Genomic DNA, 22,664 nt, shown 5'->3' on the forward strand with positions numbered 1-22,664 from the left:
GTTTTTTTATGTTGTCGAATTATCTATCCTCAAGATAGCTAAGCCTCATTTTCAACTAGAAGAATCAAGCCAAGAGGTATTTTTCCCATCCCTAAGACGCGTCCCACTTCTTTCCATACTCGACACCAACTCATCACCACCACTTATCCCAATGGCTAGAATATCACATCCGCTCCAAAATATCATATTTTTGAAAAATTATTTTGTTATTTTTGATTTTTTGACTTTTATTTTGAGAGCTTCCATTGGAGACACTTACCATGTTCATACCCAATGAGATCAAATCTGAACAAATGCATTGAAGCTGCATATATCCTCAAGACAGATAAGCCTCATTTTCAATCAGAAGAATCAAGCCATGAGATTCTTCCCATCCCTAAGATGCGTCACACTTTTTTCCATACTCGACACCAACACATCACCACCACTTATCCCAACGGCTAGAATATCACATCCGCTCCAAGATATCATATATTTTGAAAATTTGTTTTCTTATTTTCGATTTTTTGACCGTTGTTTTGAGAGCTTCCAACGCATCGCCACCACTAGAATTCCAAGTTATCACATACTTCAAATATATGTTTCCTTATTTTCATTTCTTGACTGTTGGAGGTCTCTTTGGTTCGAGTCTATATAAGATCTTCTTCTTTGTTCTTTTCATTTACAAAATTTTCAAGCAATAAAAGTTTAGTTTGTCTGCTATCAAATTTCGAGTCTTTCAGCATTTGTTTGAGTCAATCTCTTTGTGAGACTTCTCTTTAGGTATGTCTAGTGAGTTCTTTAACCTTATGTGGTTTCCCCTTGGTTAATTGATTCGTGTTGGTTACTACGCGCTTCCATCTCCACCGAAACAACACTTGCGCAAGGCATCAAGCGTTAAACTCTTGAACCACTTTGTGATCTAGGAACGGTTTGACTTCGATTTTATATCACACTCGATATGATTATCTACCTAAATGATACTAGATTTTAACATATATAATTTATTAAGTAACGTTACGTTTCGATTCTGTAGTTTTTGGAAGAACCTTATTATTATTATTCTTCCCAATCTGTTTTATTTCATACTCAAAAGCTTTTACAAAAATTAAAATAAAAAAACTCACTTTCTTCTTCTCTTTCACTCTGACTGTGAATATTCTAACTAGGCTCTCTACACTTCTCTCCCATGGCCTCTTCTTTCGATGGTAATTCTCTTTTTGGGTTCTTGATTTCATAGTTTTTAGAAATCTTTTTTTTTCCCAAGATTTATTATGCTTGGGTTTTAAGATAAAGCCTCGGAATTATTGGAATTCTTTTTCTTGCATAGTTTTAAATCAAATAGGATTGAAAGTTTAGGATTTTTTTTTTTCAACTCATGAAGATAGTGATGCTTTTACTTACTAGCTAGTGATTTAATATTACGGTTTTCTTTCCATTACTTGCCAAGCTCCATGCATGAACTCATTGGTTGATGTAATGCTAATTCCATTGGCGGGTCATTTTAATTACTTCACGCAGGAGGTGCAAGTACCTCAAAGGTTATAGAAATAAGTGATGATAATAAGAGACGAAGGAAAAACACTAAGCCTCGTCATTTAAGTTCCTATGGGAAGAGGACTAGTAAATCTTCAGGTTAAAAAAACATGTTTGGGACTTGTTATTGTCTATTTACATCATTCTTCAGTTTCTCACACATTGCAACAATTTTTTTTCATTAGAAACTGACATCAAGGGCAAAGGCAAAAGAGTTTGCATCAAAACTGAATCTGATGTAAGACAGATGAACTATTCTTGTGGAGTTGTCCTGAAAGAACCTGTCATGGAGAATTTATCCATTGTCACTCCTCTAGTTAGGTCAGACCAAACCAATGACCGTCAAGATAGACCTGAGAAGGGAAAGAGTCTGGAAATTTTAGACTTTGAGCGCTGTGTCAAGCTGATTAGACAGCTAGAGTGTTCAGGTCACCTAGAGAGCAGCTTTCGACAGAAATTTTTGACTTGGTTTAGCCTAAGAGCGACGACCGAGCAGATAAGTGTTGTCAAGACGTTCATTCATTCTTTCCAGGATGATTCAGTGGCTCTGGCTGAACAGCTCGTTGACATATTTTCTTATTGCGTATCGACAAAGGGTTCTGGGACGATTGGTGTAGGCCATGGAGGTGGCAGTAGTGGTGCGTCATGTAAGAAGCCGCGACATTGATTAGAGGAGGTTATTACAAGCATTGTTTGAAGTTTGAGTCTGTTTTCTTTTTTTGAAATCACTTGGAAAGAATTCAAAACTATCTGAATTTAGTGATTGATATGAATTTTTCGTTTTAATGTCCTCATTTTAAGTTTGTAACTCTTAAAAGTTTCAAAAAAATATATTATTTTATGTTACTTTTGTTTTAACAAGACTAGAATACTTGATTCTCAGTTTTAGCATTTTCTTTAATCTTTATATAGTTTGTATCTAGGGCCGAACAATTTTTCCAAACCTCAAACTATAAATATAGGTAAAATAAAAAATGAATCTAGATTACTTTTTTTTTTAATTCGTTCGTTTGTAATGTGACTAATGACTATCTTAAGATTGCTTTGGAAAGAGATTTCACATCATAAATATTCAAAGCTATCCAAAATATAAAAAGAGGTTTACATAATCATTTTACACGAACGAAAAAAATTGGAATATAAAAGTCGATATTGTAAAAATTGAAATAGAATGTGTATTGATGAATTGAATAAATATGTGTATACAGACAAATTCTCTTCTCGAGATGTTTACAATTGTGTTTTTTTCTCAAATTGTTTATATAAATTTTTTTACGAACTGAAATAGATTAGGTTGGTTTTGATCATTGTGGTTAAAGGAGTGTTCTCGACAGGTCTTGTATACCTAGTCGTCAGAGACTTCGTCGACGCCGCCGTTTGGTAGACAGTACTGATTTCCGGTTCTTAGAAATCGGTAACATTATTTCTATAATATATGGAGTATAAATATATAAAAAAAAGGTTTGGCTGTTGATTTGGATTAGGTTTAAAACCAGACTGTTTGCTACTTTGCTTTATCAAAATTTTGTGCAAGTTATTTGATGTTGATCATCTTGGAAAATGTAAAACAAGTATCAAGCACTGGATGAGGATGAGCTATCGGCTTTGTTACCTTATCGCCGCTCGGAGTTGGATCAAACTTTGTTGGTGAAAGGAGTAACGGAGACAGAGATAAGAGATGTCCTGTTCTCCATGCCAAAGGATAAAAGTCCTGGTTCTGATGGATATACGGTAGAGTTTCTTAAAGAGACTTGGTCTGTTCTAAAGAATGATTTTGTTGCCTCGGTTCAATCTTTCTTTAAATTTGGTTTTTTATCAAAGGGAGTCAACACAACCATCCTAGCACTAATACCGAAGAAGAAAGAGGTTAAAGAGATGAAGGATTATAGGCCGATCTCCTGTTGTAATGTAACATACAGGGTGATCTCCAAGCTTCTTGCGAACAGACTTAAGCGGCTACTTCCTGCATTTATCTCCCCTAACCAATCAGCATTCGTAAAAGACAGGCTTTTAATGGAGAATGTTCTCCTAGCATCTGAGGTAGTTGCCAATTACCACAAGGATACGGTATCTCCTAGAACTGCCATCAAGATCGATATATCCAAGGCATTTGATTCTGTCCAATGGCATTTTTTGCTCAGTATCCTCCACACATGGAACATCCCGCAACAGTTTGTCAAATGAATTGAACTCTGCATTACCACTGCTTCTTTTTTCGTTCAGGTGAATGGCGAGTTGTCAGGACTTTTTTGCAGTGAGAGAGGGTTGAGACAAGGCTGCTCTTTATCACCCTATCTCTTTGTTATTTGTATGCAAGTACTGTCTGCACTGCTTGATAAAGCGGCAAAGGAGAGGCGAATAGGCTATCACCCGAGATGCAAGAATATTTGTCTCACACATTTGTGTTTTGCTGATGATTTATTGGTATTTACTGATGGAGCTAAAACTTCTATTGAGGGTATTCTTCAGGTATTTCATGATTTTGTAGGCTTCTCAGGACTGAATATTAGTCTAGAGAAGTCTACACTATATATGGATGGAGTCACAGTAGGAGACAGAGATGCCATACTAAGCTCGTTTCCATTTGCATAAGGAACTCTCCCTGTCTGTTATCTTGGTTTACCCCTTTTAACCAAGTGTATGTCAATTTCAGATTATACACCGCTTCTAGAACGCATCAGAGATAAGTTTACCAGCTGGACAGGGCGATATTTATCCTTTGCGGGACGTCTCCAACTAATTGGTTCAGTTATTCACAGTCTCACCAATTTTTGGATGTCAGCTTTCCGCTTGCCAAAAGCCTGCATTAATGAGATAGACAGTCTGTGTTCAGCGTTTTTGTGGTCTGGTCCTGCTTTAAACACTAAAAAAGCCAAAGTTTCATGGGCGGATGTATGTCTACCGAAGGAAGAGGGTGGATTGGGTCTGCGTTCTTTGTCAGAAACAAATACGGTGAGTTGTCTGAAGCTCATATGGAGAATGTTGGAGCCGAACTCCTTATGGGTGGACTTGCTTCGGACATATTTACTCAAAAAGGGTTCATTCTGGGCTCTCAAAGACAACCCTTCCTCAGGTTCTTGGATGTGGCAAAAATTACTCAAATATCGAGCCTCAGCTGTGGATTTTGTGCGGTATGAGGTCAAGAATGGCGAGCACATCTCTTTTTGGCATGACAATTGGTCGCCAATGGGATGTTTATTTAACATTGCAGGACCACGGGGAAGTATTGATATGGGGATTGGTCTCCATGCCACCGTTGCGGAGGCACTCACTCACCGACAAAGACACCATCGAGTAGACTATTTGAATAAAATGGAGACGGCGCTCACGACAGTTCGTAACCGAGGACTACTGGACATAGAGGATGTGGTCCTTTGGAGAGGCAAGGGTGATCAGTTTAAGACCAAATTCAGCTCAAAAGAAACTTGGGATCATATCAGGATCTCTCGACAGTGGAAAACTTGGGTTGCGGGTGTCTGGTTCTCACAAGCCACTCCCAAGTTCTCTTTTATGGTCTGGTTAGCCACCTTGAACCGATTGACAACGGGAGATCGTATGTTGTGTTGGAATTCACGGGTAGATGCCTCCTGCTCTTTCTGTAGTATGCCGCAAGAAAACTGAAACCATCTCTTTTTCACATGTCGTTATTCATCAGCAGTTTGGACAGGTTTGATCTCTAAGTTACTTTCATCTAAGTTCTCTACAAATTGGGAAAACAACCTGCTTCTCCTTGTGGACACCTCCTTGGGGCATAATACTCTGTTTCTACTCCGCTATGCTATTCAGACTTCAATATATTCGATTTGGCAAGAACGAAACCGACGCCGACATGGAGAAACACCAGTATCCTCTATTCAGCTCATTACACATCTTGACAGGCAGGTCCGGAACAGGCTGCTCTCGCTCCATGAAGGAGGGAAACTCACTCGCTGTTTTGAGAAGTGGCTGGACACGCGCTGACGACACCAACAACACCTTTATGTTATCAAAGTTGTAAACACAAAGTCTAGTTACATTTTAAAAATGCATTAGCTACAAGTTGCATTCGATGTAAAAACTATTTTTTTTAGAATAAATTTTACATTTTATTCAAAAAAAAAAAGTAAAACAAGTAATTAATGAGTTTTTTTTTCTTTAAAATTTGGTGCATATTAATAAGCCACATAAATATCAAAATGTGAGATGTCGGGTCGGATTTTGCTCATGAATTTTTGTACCACACACAAAAAAGAAAAAATTATATTGAAAAATTTCCATAAAATACTATAAGAAGTAAGAACCATAAAAATTATGGTAATCAATACAATAAAACTTGGATGTTTTTTACCAGGTGATGACACATCAGCTTTAACATTTAAGCTGGTGTTGACACATCAATTAAAATCACTAACCAATCAAATTAAAAGAATTAATACAGATCAGTTTTTTTTGTCTAGGTGGATTGTCTTCTTGTTTGTATCGATCAATTTTTCAGAGAGAAAGAGGTTCATATCTATCGTCGTTGGAGTCCGACAAATCTTGTCGACTTCTATGCCTAGACGAGGTTTGGTATCACCGTTAACACGACTTCTCCGTTGTCGTGTGCTTGCTGTCAACACAGCTTTTCCGTTGCCATGTTTCTTTTGTTGTTTCAAATATTCAAGTTGAAGATTTCAGGCTTGTGTGATTATTAGACTAGGAGGGTTTGCTCTTTGCTTGATATAATTTCCTCTACCTTGATTTTCTTATCCGATGAGGTTTTGCTTGAGGCTCTAGTGTATTTCTCGGCGATGTTATGTGGTTATGCTTGGACCCACCAGCTAATTGCCTTCCGTTGCTTTGCAAAATTCAGAGATTCAATTGAATACAGCTTGTGTAGACTACTCATTTTTCTAATTTCTTTTACCCGATTCGCTAATTCTTTTGTTTTCTTAGCAATTGGATGAAATTAGTAGATTGAGTTTTGTCTTGTAACCCGTTTGTTTCTGGTTTTAAAGGTTTATTTTTTTTGGTGTTGTAAAATGCAAGAACATCAAATGTGCTTATGTGTTGCTGGTGTGGAGATTTCAAGTGATAAGAGAATTGAGTACTCTCTTCGGTACATTCATGGGATTGGTCGATGACCTTGGGAATTTTTGGTGGTATGGTGCTCGTTTTATATGGTAATATCATTGCTAGAGGCTTTGGATTACCATATTGGTCGTTATCTTCTAATATGTATTGTGATTTATTTTCTTTATTTTTGTTTGGTTTTGTGCAATTAGAGAGGTACAGAGAGATTGAGCCATGAAGAGATAGGTTTATTAATGAGAGTTTATAAACCTTGCAGTTGTTGCAAGCGACTCCATGGAGGGAAGAGGCAAATATGGAGCAATAATTTGAGAAGAAAGATTTAGTCCAGTTACGAAGGTTATTCCTTAGATCTTCTTGAAACTGTGCAAGATAGAGATGAGCGATCTCCACAATGATCATAGTGCAGTGCAAGACCATAAGACTTATGATGTGGTATTTTGAGGAATTTCTTGTTATAATATTTGAGAGCCATAAGTCTTATGATGTGGTATTTTGAGGAATTCCTCGCCAAAGCTCAACTGATTTCAGAAATGCATGCAGCCTGATTACCCCTTGACATTAGTCGGAAAGCATTCCAAACTTGGAAGAGACAGTGTGGTGGCCCTTCGGAGAGAAGTCCACTCTAAAGCACTTCCGTGTGTTTCTACCGAGGCTGACCGGATCAGCCGATAGGACTTATCGAAAAAAAAACAGAGTACAATGTTACATATCCTGATTATACTATAGGTTTTCAAAAATAATACAAATAAATTAAATTAACATATAATATACTCAACGAAGATATTGCGCAGCACGACTCCAACGAACGTTGCTGAGAACCAACCTACGTGGCATCTCCCGCCCAGCAATCCAGCAAAGTTAGTTATCGAATGTTTTTTATAATGAGTCTCAGTAATGCGATAGACCCGACGAAAATAATCTCAACCATTAAACGTAAGACACGTAAGCAAAACACGCGAGACTAATCGTACCAGTAAACAATCACGTGAAGAAACACGGATTACATTGAGTGCACCGCAACGTACACAATCAAAACAGCTATTAATAATAATTAAATTTCATTTTTAATTTAAAATTTAATATCAGCTCACTGCCCCCAAGGAAGATAGACACACATTCACTGTTTTCTGACTCACTTTTTCCTTTTTACTTCTTTTTTGGATTTTGGTGAAAAGTTTAATTTGTCTCTTTCTCTTTTTTTCTTCTTCTCCGGCGTCAATTTCACGGCGGCTCCACGACGGTCAACGATGTCATTGACTGTACCAGAATTCGAATTCAGAGTACGTCTTCTCTCTATCTCTCTCTCTTATTTTACTGATACTGCTTCACGGATTCCATCTTAAGGTTCGTGTTTGCTTCATTTTTTTCTGTAGTCGACGCCGCCGTCTCAGTTTGGTTTTTCACCGATCAGGTGAGTTTATTTTGTTCCCCGTAGTTTTCTGTGTGTTTATCTTCTTCGATTGGATTCGATTTTGACTTCTCTGTTCATCGATCTCAGGGAGCATAATTTCGCCGATGTTGATAATCTCGAGAACTGTGTTAAGTATTTGAATCAGAGCTTAGTCACTTATGGATTCTCAGCTTCCCTTGACCTCTTCGCTACCGATCCTGTGCGTTTCTAATTCAAAATCTCTAATCGTTTTCATTTTAATCGATTTGTTTGAGGAATCTGATTCGACGTGACTTGGTTTTTTTAGGTTTCGATTGCTAGAACTTGCAATTGTATATACGCACTGATTCAACAGAGGCAACGAGATGTGGAATTCAGAGAATCTTCTATTGATCAGAGACAACGGTGACTTTTTTTGTTTTTTGTTTTTCTGTGTTGCATTGCATTGTGGATTTATTTAGTAGCTTCGTTATGATAGTCTTCAATCTTGATGCTATTACTGTTCTGAATGAGATCCACACTGTGATCTAGATAATGTTATGTAGTATATAAATAATTTTTTGTTACTGTTTTTGGTTTTATGTGGTATGGTGAAATCCATTTATTGGGAGTAATGAAGAAGACAAAAGAAGGCTGGCATAAAAAGTTACTGAAATTGCCTACTTTTGTTGTATTGCATATTGAAGTTTTTTTTTTTTGGGGGTTTGATTCAGACTTTTATCTGACATGGGGAGACTTGAGGCAAAAGTTGAAAGGCTTGAGACTCAATTGCAAGCCAAGGAGAGGGAACTTGGTTCTGTCACAAGAACGGAAGCTAAGAATACAGCGGCTTTAAAGACGCAGAACGAGAAGTTACAGAAAGAGAGAGATGAGTTTCAACGGATGGTGATTGCTAACCAGGTTTGGATCCTTGCTTAAAATTACAAGCTAGATTTCTTAGTTTTTTTTTTTCTGTAATGTGCATTGTTTCAAAGAATTTGGGAATGCTGATGCAATGCCCCTTTGAACAATTTTTGTTTTGTTTGTGTATGAAAGCAAGTCAAGACCCAACAATTACATGAAACAAAGAAGAAAGAAAAGGAGTATATAAAGTTACAGGTATGGGTTCACACTACAAATTCTGTGTGTTGGTAATATAGGGTCGAATCTTAGTTAATGAAGAACTGATCTTATTTTAGGAGAGGTTAAACCAAGTGTTGATGGAGAAAAAGAAGGAAACGAGATCAGGCATGGAGATTATGAATCTACTCCAGGTACTAGTTTGGATTTTATATATATAGTTAATCATTGAGTTTTCCTTGAATAAATCTCCTTTGGCTAATGAATACTCTCTGGTATATATATGCACAGAAAGAAGGCAGACAGCGTGGGACATGGAGCGGGAAGAAAGCTGACTCTGATTTCTACAAAAAAATTGTAACCACAATGACAGAATTAGCTTCTCATGCCCTTATATTCCATTGAATTGATGTGTTACTTATAATATTATTGGCGTGATATGATCTTGTCAGGTGGATGCATATGAAGCGAAAAATCAAGAACTAGTGGCAGAGAACACCGATTTGAGAGCTTTACTGCGATCCACACAGGTTATTTACCTTTCATCTTTCTTCCCATATGAAAGTAAAACAGAATCTTTGTGATCTTTTTTTTTCTGAAGACTATGTCACCTTTTGACAGGGTGACATGCGATCTTTCTTGAATGCTTCCGGTGGATTAACCAACCAATCTTTGATAGCTAATGGAAGACACGGCGCAGACCCTTCTCAGTCTCCCTTGGGCGGGAAGACGGTACATGAATTTCATTATAGGCTAATTCAATGTCTTATTTATACAACCAAAACAGCAAATATATATCAACAAGAACGAATATCGGTATTGACAGGACGTGTTTGACCTACCTTTTCGTATGGCTCGAGGTCAAATAGAAGATAGTTTGCGCACTAAGATGGTTTCCATCAAGGTAAAAAAATGTCTTAAACAGAGGTTACACTTTCAAGTTTATCATTTACTAACCTGTTCCCATTTTTTGTCTGTTTTGATTAATGAAGGAACGTATGGGTCAGTTAGTAGATGCACAAAAAGATGTGTGTATCACTTCAGAAGCGTCAGAGAGGGAACTTGAACTTGAAGCACAGCTCGTCGAGGCACGCAGTATTATTCAAGAACAGGTAAGTTATAAAACCTGGTCTTCTTTGATATATTAATTCCTATGATCATCCCGAAACGATACAAATTTACAATCTTCTGATGCAGGAATCTATAATGTCTAAACATTTACCTAAGACAGATCGGAGAAGGAACTCAGCTCCTCCACAGTCTGTCAATGGACTGCGTGGCTGAAAGATTAGATTGCAAATGTCAGGTGCTAAGATCACAAACTCTTCCTGTAATTTCTCATGTTTTAACAAAGAAATGTCTTATGTCTTTTAAATCAAATTACAGGAAGATAACATAAAGAGTTGTATAAAACTTGATATGAATGTTGTTGGATTCGTATTTGTAACGTTGTACAGAACAATTGCTGACAGCAAGTTGCAAGCTGTAGAGTATTACTACTATTATAGATGAATGAATGATAGGCTGTAATCATGTGTTGGTATGTTTTTCTTCATAATACGATCCCAAATGCAAATAATAATCTTTAATGATTGTAGTCAACTAATGTTAGTACTTAGTACTAGTAAAATAGAGGTTACGAGACTATTATGTCAAGTGTTAAGTGTAAACCATATAACAATCCAATTGACGCTTAAGCAATTATCATGCTTTCTAACAAGATACAAAACATTGAGAAAGCATGTATGGCTAATTTCTTGAACCTATGTGAATTTCCATGTAAATTTCTTAATTTAATCGTATTTCAAACAAACAGAAAATGTTTTGAATTTGAACAAATATATAGACAATAAATAACAAAGGTAGAGATAGATTCCCTTATACAAACAATAGATAATAATTCAAATTTATTATCAATAACTTCAACTGATTAGCAAATTATAAGACTATCGTAATGGAGTGTGATACATATTCGGTATCCAAATCTAGAGGGTGAAAGGAGGTAAGCAATACAAATTAAAAACATTTTTTTTTGTGTGCAACCTCTATCCATTAATTGACTTATTGGGCTAGGCCATTACAACTGATTGTGTGAGGTGTAAATTTGAAAGAAACAGAAGTAAACGAACTAGAAATGCTCTGGATATCGAAGAGAATCCCGTGGAGTTCCTTTGGATGGATCTTCGAATTGATTGCTTGGACCAGATTCATCGAGTCGGAAGCAAGAGAAAGATGAGTTATACCCAAGTTTGTGGCCGACTGGAGGGCTTTCAAAACCGCCAGACTTCTGCTATGAGTGGTGAGTGCACGTTTGACGTCGATTCGGACCCTCGATCTACAGTTTCTCCGTAGTGGTTTGTGAAGATCCAACCCATACTAGCGTGTTTGTTAGCGTTCCAAGCTGCATTCGTATTGCATTTGATGACAACTCTCTCTGGTGGGATCTGATCTGTCGGTTTCTGGGGTTTTGGGGTTGTTTTTGCTACAATATGGCTTTGGATCCACTCTTTTGCCTTGACAATGGCTTGGGTAAAGATCTCCATAGGTTGAAGGTGCCTATTTTCAAATATCTTTTGGTTCCTATTATACCACATAGCCTAGAAGATCCATGGGGTGAGGTTTGTCTCACCAATACCCACAGAGGGTAGGCACTTTAGCAGCTTGGTGGCATCGAAGCCCGTTTGGAAGCTAGAGAAGCGATCAATAGCCAGAGAGCCCTCGCAAGGTAGGATCTCCTAGATCTGTCTAGCGAACCGACAGATGAAAAATAAGTGTAAGGTCGTCTCGTCCTCTCCGCAGTGGGTGCATTTAGCTTCCGTAAAGACTTGTCGGTGTTTGAGGTTCTCTCCCACTGGTAAAGCATTTTGGAGTGCTTTCCATAGGAGGACTTTTATCTTAGGATTGCATTTGGTTCTCCAGAGCTTGGCATTCCAATCATAGTCACTTGGGGCAAGAGCTTCCAAATTGCAATCTTCCGCAATGTTTAGGGTTTCATAGTAGCCGTATTTGACAGTGTAGGTTCCGGTTCTCGTCGGTAACCAAGCCCATTTATCTCCTCAGCCAAATTTGCTCGGTTTTAGAGTGACGATTTTTTGTTCATATCCCGGGATAGTTGCTGCGATCTTTTCCAAGTCCCATTCTTGGGAGTCCTATTGGATCAGGTCAACATCTTTTTGTTTCTGGAAGAGCTCATTAACTAGACCTATTGGGACTTCCGGCTTTTCCAGGGATATCCACGGGTCCTTCCAGAGAAGAGTTGATTGTCCATTTCCGATGAGCCTTCCAATATGAAGTTTTAGGAGATCTTTGCCCACATAGATACTTCTCCAGCCATGGGATGCGGTACTTGGGGCCACATAATCCAGGAAGTGGGAATTCTGACAGTATTTTCCAAGGAGTATTTAAGCAAGCAGACAAGAGGGTTTTGTCAGGATTCGTCACCCAATTTTTCTAGGAGCGCGTCATTAAAATTCTGAACCCTAACCCTCCCTTATTTTCTTCTTGTCATTTTGAACCCTAACCTCAAAACATTTTAAACCCCAAAATTAACCAGGTTTGAAGAAAAAATCAGCGTCAAACTTATGTAAAAAATATATATACTTAATCATGGTAAATACATTTGAATATTTTGAGTATCAGTAGGGGAGATAGAATTTTACTTTCAGAAAACACCACACCCACACCGGTATCTCTGACAAACTAAACCGCATCTTATAGTGGTAGAAATTAATTTACACTTCAGTTTTGAATTTTTTTTAAAGATGAACGAAAGTAACCATTAAATACAAATGCGAAAACTAATTAACAATTGCATTTAGATTACATTTTATTAATTGTAAGATAATACATATGTATTTATCATTTTAATTAGAGAAATAATTCATGTATTTAAAAATTGATCTATTCTAAGGTTCTGAGGTTCGATAGCCAAACAAAATTAATGTTATTCTAAGGTTTTGAGGGTACACCAAAACAGTTTCTATAAATTGGTATCTCACATATATTACATAGTAGAAATAATCTCATGGTTTACATCAAGTGTCACTCTAAACTTATTAAAGAAAAAAATTTATAGTTATATAATTCTGCTTTTGACCACAGTTTAATTAAATAAAAAAATGGTCCACCACAATTAATTGAGAAATATAGTAAAAATTTATGAAGATATATAAGTGATTATATAATTTAAGGTCACATTTTAAAAAATTGCTTTAGTCCGCCAATTATTTAGATATTCCGCCTTTGACAACTAAGATTTCATACTTTCTAGGGTTTTGAGGTTTCCCAAAAAATTTCATATATAAAAAGATTTCACACATATTTTTGAGCGGCGCTGAAAAAACAAGAGTGAGCGACGGTTCATCGTTTACACCAATCAAAACTCGAACTCTTATTAGAGAGAAATCCTATATAGTCTCATCAATTTTTAATCTTGATTCACATAAGACTAGATCTTGTGTGAAGTACACAACTTGTTCCACTCAGCAACTTCCAGCAGACAAGCTTATTTCACTGCAATCTCATAGGGTATGTCAAATACCTAACTTTAGATTTCTTTTCTGATATGTTGATTTCTCTTAATACATTTTGAAGTTATTGTAAATTTTTATTGAATAAGTGATTTTTAAATTGTAAAAAACATGAAATAAACATAATAGTGTTCCAGATTCGATTTTGTTGTGTGAAACTATTTTCCTTAGACCATTCGTATTGAGAATTATGATTGTATTGATTGATATGCTAAATATTATGTATATCGATTCAATGAGTTTTTGCTAAGATCTTGGGTATAAGATAAAAATAAAATGTGTATAGTGTATTGGTTATGTGTGGAATGGAATCATATATCTGGGATTTTAGAATATCAAGATTTAGAGAGTTTCTTTTTTGGCTCTTGTGTTGTAATCTGTGTTTCTCGAGTATCGGGTTTAAGCTTTCGGGGATATTTCTGTTTTTCGTCGACTTTAAGATTTCAAAAACGCATTCCACCCATGTATTTCACCTTGTATTATATAATGAAACTCTTCAGTGAAAAAAAAAAGAATATCAAGATTTAGATATCGGTCTCTCGAGAATAATTACACCTTTAATAATTACACCTTTATCCATGTTAGGTTGTAAGAAATTCATTGGCAAAGGTTATGTTTACCATTATAATTAATTGGAAGTCACACATGGTATAGTTCTCCATCAGGATTTGATATCATTATGATTCCAGTTTTCATATGATCATGCATTCATTCTTTTTTCAATTGCTTTCTGACTGATATCTTGTTGACTCATGAAGGTCCTGGCCATCTTTCCCTTCTTGCGTCTTACCTGAATTCTCTTCATCCAAGAATTGGGTAAGTCCAAGTGACCTCTTCTCTTCACCATATCCAAAGTCTCTCTTCGTTTTGGAGCAACCATGTCCCCTCTAAGGGTGATGTGAAAATTTTAATATAGTTTACTAACAAGATCTTGAGGTCCTAGTACCCACCTTTCTGTGGTCCTGCACAGTTTGTTCTAGCTCATCTAGTCCTTTATATTACTCTGATCTACTCTCTACGAAGTTACTTTGAAACTTTGATTTTTCCTAAGTTGTTTCTTTTTTACCACACTTCGGTTAGTATGTCTTTATATTATTTGCGAGTAGGCATGTCAATTAGGGTCAAATTCCGCGGGCTGGCCCGGCCCAGCCCTGAAAAACATCAGGTCTAAGGCCTTATATGTCCAGAAAAAGTTGAGCCTTTCGGTTCAGCCTGTTTGGGGTATAGGTTTTTTTGGGCTTAGCCCGATTGGCTTCGGGCCGGCCCGAAAAGTCTTTAAAAAAAATCAACTTTTAGTTTTTTGTTAACATTTTTGTTTGATTGGAATACTTGATTAATGATTTATTGTAAATAAAGTTTAAAACTCTATACCTAGTTTTCATATTTACTTAATAACCTTACTTATTACTTTTAAAATCTTTAACTATGATATTTTCTATGATTTATATATTGTTTTATTTGGTTAAAGTATAAAATAATTATTTGGTTTAAAAAAAATTCTTTTAAATTAAGTTGGTTTTAGTGAATATTGATGAGTTATTTAAATTTTGACTGATTTGTTTTATAGTGCACTTTTATACATTGCTTTTTAAAATCTATTATGAACTTATAAGTTTGACATTTTTATTCGTAAGATAAACTCGGAAAAGCCCAGTAGCCCTGTTAGGGCCGGGTCGGGCTTTGAAATATAGGCTCGAAAATATTTTAGGCGCTCAAACATATGTGGACTTTACGAGTTTCGGACCGGGCCAGCTCGATTGTCACCCCTACTCGAGAGTGAAAAAATGAGAAAAATGGGTCATGACAGCCTCTAGTTTATATCATCGTGCCCGTGTTCGTATCATGTAAAGCAACAACACTGTAGTTTTCGAGGCAGAAAAAAAGCTTACCCTCTGATGTGACCCCGGGTTGGAATAATGATAGGACAGACGGACGGATAGATGGCTTTGGGTCATGGACGACGTAAACACAAACTAAGAAGCGACTCTATAGTGGTTTGATTTGGTGGATAGAGGTTCAAGCTAACAATAGACAACCCTCTCGGTGATCTGCCTCGATGGCTTGAGATGGAAACAATACGGTTGCTATTGAACGGGTTGACGACCCTCTCGGTGATCTTCCTTGATGGCTAGCGATGGATTGATGTAACGACACATGAGCTATAGAAGGACTCGTGATACGACTACTAGAAGAGGCGTACCCGGCTCGAAGTCTTCTAGGATTTTCGTATTCTCTAGCTAAGGCTATCAGAGAAACGTAGAGTGAGACAAGTGAAAGAAAACCTTTTGTTTATTAAGCAATTCTAACTTTACAATAGAGGTTATATGCCTTTTTATAGGCTAACTTACATAAAGGAGACACAAAAACCCTAACCTGTGGCTAAAAATTAAGGCGCACACATTGCCCTTTTTAACAACGGTCACAAAAAAGTTTAAAAGAAAGGATAGGATCGCCATGTCATTAGGATGGACGTGATGATGCATTAGAGATTGTTGCGTCATTAAACCTCTTTGATATACCCATTCGGACAAACTTGAAGTAGGAAAAAGGGTACAACTACTTCTAACGATTTTGGTGTCTTCACTTTTGGTCAATGGTGAAGACGGTCCAGACAACCTTAAACGCCAACGGTGGGCGACTCGTGGGACGGTCTTGGGCATTTGGCCCATGCTCTCGGTCAACTTCTTAGGCAAATAGGTTGCACTTGTGCTGGAGGTTCCGTGATGCACCCTTTAGCTTGAGTCACTTCCCCAATAAGCGCAATAACAATCATGTTACGCTTATTCAAAGAATATTTGCCCTTAAAAGGTTAAATATTACTGCCCTATTGTCATGTGCAACATTCATTCTGAATAGTGGCTAAGATCCTCACGAAAAGACTCCATCATTACCTCACGCCTCTTATTTTAGAGAACAAATCTGATTTTTTGCCATCACGAGAAATCTTGGATAATGTCCTCATCACTAACGAGATCCTACATACGCTAGTAGCTTAGATGCAAAGAAAATAAGGTTTATGGCCGTGAAATGGACATAAGTAAGGTTTACGACACAGAACTGAGTGGAGTTTCCTCCAAGCGGTGATGATGACACTCGGTTTCAACTCAAAGTGGGTTATGGAATGTGTCTAAACAGTTCCTTACTCGTTCCTTGTTAATGGCTCCTCCTTTCAAGGAAATATGTTCCCCACTCGAGGACTCTAGCAAGAAAATCCCTCGCCTCCCTATGTAACAACCCGTCCCGTAGACCCCACTAGCCTCACTGCTAGCTGCCCCAAAGGACCGTCTGCGGACCCCACTAGCCTCACTGCTAGCCGTCCCAACGGACCCCAAGCTGGCCCTACAGGGCATCGATCCTAACCCATCACTGTGGATATCCCAATCCACCAGTAGGTTATTAGTGCGCCAGGCGTTCCTCGAACCCTGGTCCTCACCCTTTAACAACCTTCCCACAGGACAAGCTGTCACCAATTGATCTGCATGTCAATTGGTGACAGCTTGTCTTGTGGGAAGGTTGTTAAAGGGTGGGGACCAGGGTTCGAGGAACGCCTGGCGCACCAATAACCTACTGGTGGATTGGGATGTCCACAGTGATGGGTTAGGATCGATGCCCTGTAGGGCCAGCTTGGGGTCCGTTGGGACGGCTAGCAGTGAGGCTAGTGGGATCCTCGGACGGTCCGTTGGGGCAACTAGCAGTGAGACTAGTGGGGTCCACGGGACGGGTTGTCATACCCTACCTCTTCATCCTTTGTACATAATTCTTCTCGAGTCTTTGCCGTATAACTCAAGATAATGGATCCTTGTCGAGTATCTGAATCTCTCGAAACAGTCTGCCAGTTAGCCACCTTCTCTTTGCGTTTGATACCATGTTCTTTTGTACGTAAATCAAGCATAAAAATTGCCTAAACCTAGCCAACATCCTCCAAAGCTATGAGAAGTCATATGGCCAATCTAATATAAGAAAGTATTCAATCATTTTCTCCAACAAAACGCCCTTCGCTCAAAGACAGGCCACTATGAGGATTCTAAGAATCATAAATAAAGGCGCACCCGGCAAGTATCTATGGTTCCTAAAAAATTTGGAAGGCGTGAGATGAACATCTTTGGCGCCTTACTGGACCGTATCAGGCAAATGTCTCACTCTTGGTTTGCAAAGTTTTTGGTTTCAGAAGAAAAACAAACTTTGTTAAAATCAGTCCTTTTTCCCACGCCTTCCTATACCATGTCGTGTTTCAGTCCCTTCTCATTGTGTAAGAAAATCCAATCCCTTCTCACACGGTTTTGGTGGGACTAAAAACCTAATGAAAAGAAGATGTCTAGGATTGCTTGGAATTATCTTACGAGACCAAAATTGGGATAAAGATTCTTATCCCACGTACCCCTCTCCTCTCTTTGAGATTTATTAACCTCTCCCTTATCCCAAGTCCCACTTCTAAATTGGATCTCTGTAGTTAAGGGCGTATGCCTTCCCCTTTTCCCTAGAAGGTATTTGTGGAAATTAGTGCGCAATGAAATTTTGTTAAAGGAATCTTCTTATGCAAGTAAATATAGAAAAATGATTTCTTTGTCAGCTAAACTTATGAACAAATTCGTATAAAATGATACCCAATAAAATATATAAACAATTAAGGAACAAAGAAAAACTATCTTATTTCGTCTCAGTTTTTTTTTTTTCTTTTCATTAGTCTCATTTTGTTTTCTTTATCACTCTTTTGTTGCAGGTTTTTAAGATTCCGATAGTAACGTGGCGTGGGTTTGATTAGGCTCTCTACTATCCTCTTTCATGGCATCTTCTCAGGATAAAGGTCATGTTTCTTTTAATATATATTTTGGGTTCTGCATTTCATAGTTTTTAGAAAGTTTGAGACTTGTGAAGATGACCGTAGCGTTGTGATGATTTTAGTAGTTTACTGCTCTAATTACACAAATAGTAAGACCTACCTATTTCTCTAATAGTAAATGTACTAAAAATCAAATTAAGTTTTGAAAATCTAATATTTTGCAAAGAAACCCTTTTTAATTCTACATCCTCTAATCTAATATATTTAACTGAACAGTTTCCTGATCGTGAGTCTTCCTACTTTTCTAGTTTGTTGCTTCTAAAACACATTTTTCAATCTCCATGAGCTCATATGATGTGTTGTACCATAAAAGAGGAAACTTTCTTTGTTCTAAGGTGCTAGTTGAGGTTTCTTTTGTTTTACTGTACATGGGACCAAATTACAATATCTTGTTGTATAAGTTTTGATCTGAAACCCTGCTTTCTAAATTTGGTTAACAAGCTAATGTAGCTTCTTGGAAGCAGTCTTTGTGTTCCTGTCATGAAGAATTATTGTTAATGCATTTGTTATTCTATGAGTTGTGTTTGCGATTGAAATGTAAATTTACATCCTTTTCTCTCTACGCAGGAGCTGCAGGTGACTCAATGGGAACCAATAATATGAGTTATTTTGGTCACAGGAAACAGCGTGTCTATGAACTGTCAAAAATTTCAGAGATTGCCTTTAAAGAAGGCTTGCATGACTGGTCCTGCGACAAACTTCGAGAGATGTTATGTGCAGAATCAGAGAAAGTAAGAAAATACACAGGCTTGACGAAAGATGAGATCATCAACAAGCTTTACAAAACCGTATCAAAGAAAAACACTGGAGAACGTGAGGTAGAAGAGAGTAATCCATCACCAAAAAGACAGAGGAAAGATCCTGACCCTTCGCACGATGTGACTCCATCAGCTCAAGCTAAAGGTAATCAACATGTTCTGCAGTAGTAAATATTCCACTTATAGCATTCTTCTGTTTCTATATGCTAACTTGAACATAGCATTGATCAGGGAAGGGTACTATCCGCTGTAAAAACTTGGCTTGCAAGGGTAAGCTGAGAAAGGTAGACCCTTTTTGCAAAAGGTGCTCCTGTTGTATCTGCCATAAGTATGATACCAATAAGATCCTAGTTACTGGTTAACCTGCACTTCGGATCCTTCATTCAACGATAAAACTTGTGGCTTATCGTGCCATCTGGAATGCGCTTTCAAGAGTGAGAAATCGGGTATACATGAGTACAAGGAAACTAGTGATGTTGATGGATGTTTCATCTGCGTCTCCTGTGGCACGCCTAGCAGTATACTCGAGTAAAAAATCAATCACATTATTCTTTTTTTTGATAAATCAATCACATTATTCTTCTACAATTCACTTTCTATATTTTTAATACAATCTTTGATGGATACTTATGTTCTGTCGTCTATTGTTTTCTACTCAGATGTGTGAAGAAGCAATTAGTTATAGCAAACGAAGAAAGAAGAGTAGACGAAATTTATCTCCGTCTTCTCTTGGCTCAGAAGCTCCTAAAGGGCACAAAGAAGTACAGAAAAATATCTGAAGATGTGGAGAAAGCTGTGGAGGAGTTAAAACCTGAATTCCGTAGTGATCCTCTTACTGATGATGATCCATCAAATATGAGTAGAGGGCACGTTATCAGCCTTCGATGTGCGACGACCGTGAAGAACTATTGCTATTCTGCTTTGAAACTGATGGACGGTAATAAGATCAGTAAACACTTATGGTCAGTTAATACAGTACTATTTTTGTTTTCTTGTTCATTTTTTGATTCGGTGTGAACCACAGGAGCATTCAACATCAGATTTGTGGATGTTTTGGCGAGTTCTGTCACTTTGGTTATTGGTGCCGCGAAAGTATCTTCCTCAGGGGGAACCACCAACGTCCATTACAGCGTATGGCATCGTAAGGTCACAGAGCAAGATTACCCAAAATATTCGACTTGTAAATTGTTTAGTCCAAACATAAGGTTTGTGGTCTCTGGTCTAACTCCAGCTACTGAGTATTACTTCAAAGTTGTTTCCTCCAGAGGCGCCAAAGAGTTGAGCGTATACGAATCCAAAGTCTCTACAAAAACCGTCCCAGAAGATGAAGCAGTAGGGGCAGCAGCAGCTTTATTGGATCTTTCAAGCTCTTCTACAAACTCCAAAAAAATTTCACCTCCACAGCCTTCACTAGTACAGACTGAATTCAACGGTGAAGGAGAAAGGGTCAGCACCGTAACGGGTTCTGATGTCATACAGATCAAGCAAAACGGTTCTTGTCAATTGGTCCGGGAGAATTTGTCCATCCCTCCGCCTCCTAGATTCAGGTCAGACGAACTCAATGACAGTCAAGATACACCCGAGAATGCGGACAAAGTAGAGGACGTAGCAGGCTGCAGCAACTTTTGTTTTGAAAAGTGTGTCAAACTCATCAGGCAGCTTGAATGCTTAGGGCAAGTTACAAGTGAGTTTAGGCAGAAGTTCCTCACCTGGTATAGCTTATGGGCGACGGCTAAAGAGAAGTATGTTGTGAAGATATTTATTCTTACTTTTAACGATGATACAGCAGTCCTGGCTGAGCAGCTCATTGATACATTCTCTGATTGCATATCAAGAAAGCGTCATGGGGTTGATGGTGGTGGCATCTGATGATATGCATGTGATTGAAGTTTTTTCTTTTCTTTAAACTCTCTTTTGGACTATTTAGAAAGGATTCAGCTTTTTTTCTTCTTCAGTTGGAATTTTAGCATTATTGGAACATTAACATTGAACAACATAACTTTTAGTTATTGATTTGGATTTTGGATTTTGGATTTTGGATTTTAATATTTTCTTAAATAATGATTTTTCAAATCTTTTTTTTTTTAATCTAGTTTCAAAATTTCTACGAATTTGTACAGTTTAATTTGGAGAAAGATTCGTAAAGCAAGGGTGTCCGTACCCTAGCTAAATGAGTTAGGAACTTTTCTTGAGGCACAAGTTTGTGGTGTATATATTTTCGTTTTGTTTTTGTTTACTACTAATGTGAAATTATTTAAAATTGAAAGGTTTGGTTTCGAGACTCGAGTTAATGGTGGACTTGGATCTTATTGTTGGAGTAGCTCTCGGTCAATGAAACCTTATCTAGACCCATTTAACTAGAGTGTTATAAATATTATATACAGACGTTTGTTATATTCCGAACATGGTTTCTCAATGTCCAGTCTCTCATATAATACGATCAGCCTGGAAAAGTTGTCTGTCTAGTGATCGGTGTTCTTGTCACATACAGGACATATTAAGTTCCAACACTTTATATGGCGGAGAGCCGGAGACTGCATGGTAAGAGTTCCCTTGTAGATGTACTCTTTAATTTCCACACTCCGGTTCTTAGAAGAATGATTTTTATTTTCCATACAAATTGTTGATATTTTGTAACAAATTGCAATTCACTATATTGGCTCTTAAGATTCTCATTGAAACACCCTCTCTGTCCCATAATATAAAATACTAGGGTATATCCGGCGCTTGCGAAGATTGTTATATATATAATAAATTATGTTAATTAGTTTTATTTTAATTAATAATGATAAAAAATAAAAAAAATCTAAATCTAAATGTCTTTAGGAAATTTACATTTTTAAAAAATCATACAAATTCATAATTTATAACAAATTTAAATATAATCACACATACATATCTCTTGATTTTTTTTGTTTTTTTCTTATTTAACTTTGATAATAATTTTCATTAGTTTCTCTGAAGATTTGAGGTTAAAAAAATTAAAAAATGAAAATTAACTATGATATTCATATATTAAAATTTAAGTTTTTCATATAAGCTAACACATAACCTAAAGTACTAAATGAGAGAAACAAAATTATTCTCTACAAAATCATATGAAGTGGAAGCAAAACTTTAAAGTACAATTCCCAAATATTAATTTTACTTTTAAGTCTCTTTTTATATTTCCCTCATTTTAATTTATATTGCTAGATTTAGTTATAATTGTTTCATCTTTGTAGTAAAAAGTAGATAAAAAATAGAATATTTGTTTTTATATAGAGAAATCCTTTTGAAGTACATATTTGAAAAAATAAATATAGCTTAATGATCTTTATGTAATTATATGTTTAATCAGAAACTAAATATAATGATGAGTATTCTTAAAAAATGTATTAAAATTTTGTTAGAGGTAAGAGAGAGTTATGAAAAATTGATTTGATATTTCATAATTATATTACAAAAATTTATTTCCTTAGAAGTTAGAACATTACATATTTTTAAGAATCAAATAAATATATATATGAATATGTAAGAAA

General features: G+C 36.9%; 2 protein-coding genes, 1 long non-coding RNA gene and 2 pseudogenes across 4 annotated transcripts; all 5 read left to right on the forward strand.

Annotated features, from left to right (window-relative positions):
- Positions 1–529: 529 nt before the first annotated feature.
- Positions 530–2,359, forward strand: LOC147950288 (VIN3-like protein 2). Its single transcript, XM_087509364.1, has 3 exons — positions 530–1,187; positions 1,501–1,614; positions 1,701–2,359. Exons 1-3 carry the CDS (start codon positions 1,169–1,171, stop codon positions 2,180–2,182), a joined length of 615 nt encoding a protein of 204 aa, XP_087365490.1. The 5' UTR covers positions 530–1,168; the 3' UTR covers positions 2,183–2,359.
- A 1,796-nt stretch (positions 2,360–4,155) lies between these two features.
- LOC147950289 (uncharacterized) lies at positions 4,156–5,475 on the forward strand (annotated as a pseudogene).
- Positions 5,476–5,953: 478 nt separating this feature from the next.
- On the forward strand, positions 5,954–7,045 carry LOC147950290 (uncharacterized). The gene is made up of 3 exons (XR_015596287.1): positions 5,954–6,058; positions 6,523–6,656; positions 6,824–7,045. It is a non-coding gene; the product is annotated as an uncharacterized LOC147950290 (long non-coding RNA).
- A 540-nt stretch (positions 7,046–7,585) lies between these two features.
- Positions 7,586–10,549, forward strand: LOC104700910 (uncharacterized). Its single transcript, XM_010416516.3, has 13 exons — positions 7,586–7,847; positions 7,941–7,978; positions 8,066–8,177; positions 8,265–8,362; positions 8,671–8,857; positions 8,993–9,055; positions 9,136–9,210; positions 9,308–9,373; positions 9,469–9,546; positions 9,638–9,748; positions 9,843–9,920; positions 10,009–10,128; positions 10,214–10,549. Exons 1-13 carry the CDS (start codon positions 7,815–7,817, stop codon positions 10,298–10,300), a joined length of 1,146 nt encoding a protein of 381 aa, XP_010414818.1. The 5' UTR covers positions 7,586–7,814; the 3' UTR covers positions 10,301–10,549.
- An 8,189-nt stretch (positions 10,550–18,738) lies between these two features.
- On the forward strand, positions 18,739–21,189 carry LOC104710504 (VIN3-like protein 3; annotated as a pseudogene). The gene is made up of 4 exons (XR_015563803.1): positions 18,739–19,288; positions 19,375–19,671; positions 19,803–20,080; positions 20,168–21,189. The product of XR_015563803.1 is annotated as a VIN3-like protein 3 (transcript).
- The last annotated feature ends 1,475 nt before the right edge of the window (positions 21,190–22,664 follow it).

The sequence above is a fragment of the Camelina sativa genome, chromosome 1 (genome assembly GCF_030686135.1).
Source record: "Camelina sativa cultivar CO46 ecotype springtype chromosome 1, ASM3068613v1".
In the NCBI taxonomy this organism is placed as follows: domain Eukaryota; kingdom Viridiplantae; phylum Streptophyta; class Magnoliopsida; order Brassicales; family Brassicaceae; genus Camelina; species Camelina sativa.

Excerpts from the sequence above, each read along its gene's own strand:
- LOC104700910 (XM_010416516.3), top strand. The coding sequence starts at position 7,815 with ATGTCATTGACTGTACCAGAATTCGAATTCAGA. Across the intron at positions 8,858-8,992 it reads GGATGGTGATTGCTAACCAG|CAAGTCAAGACCCAACAATT; the intron begins GTTTGGATCCTT and ends TGTGTATGAAAG. Across the intron at positions 10,129-10,213 it reads GCAGTATTATTCAAGAACAG|GAATCTATAATGTCTAAACA; the intron begins GTAAGTTATAAA and ends CTTCTGATGCAG.
- LOC147950288 (XM_087509364.1), top strand. Across the intron at positions 1,615-1,700 it reads GAGGACTAGTAAATCTTCAG|AAACTGACATCAAGGGCAAA; the intron begins GTTAAAAAAACA and ends TTTTTTCATTAG.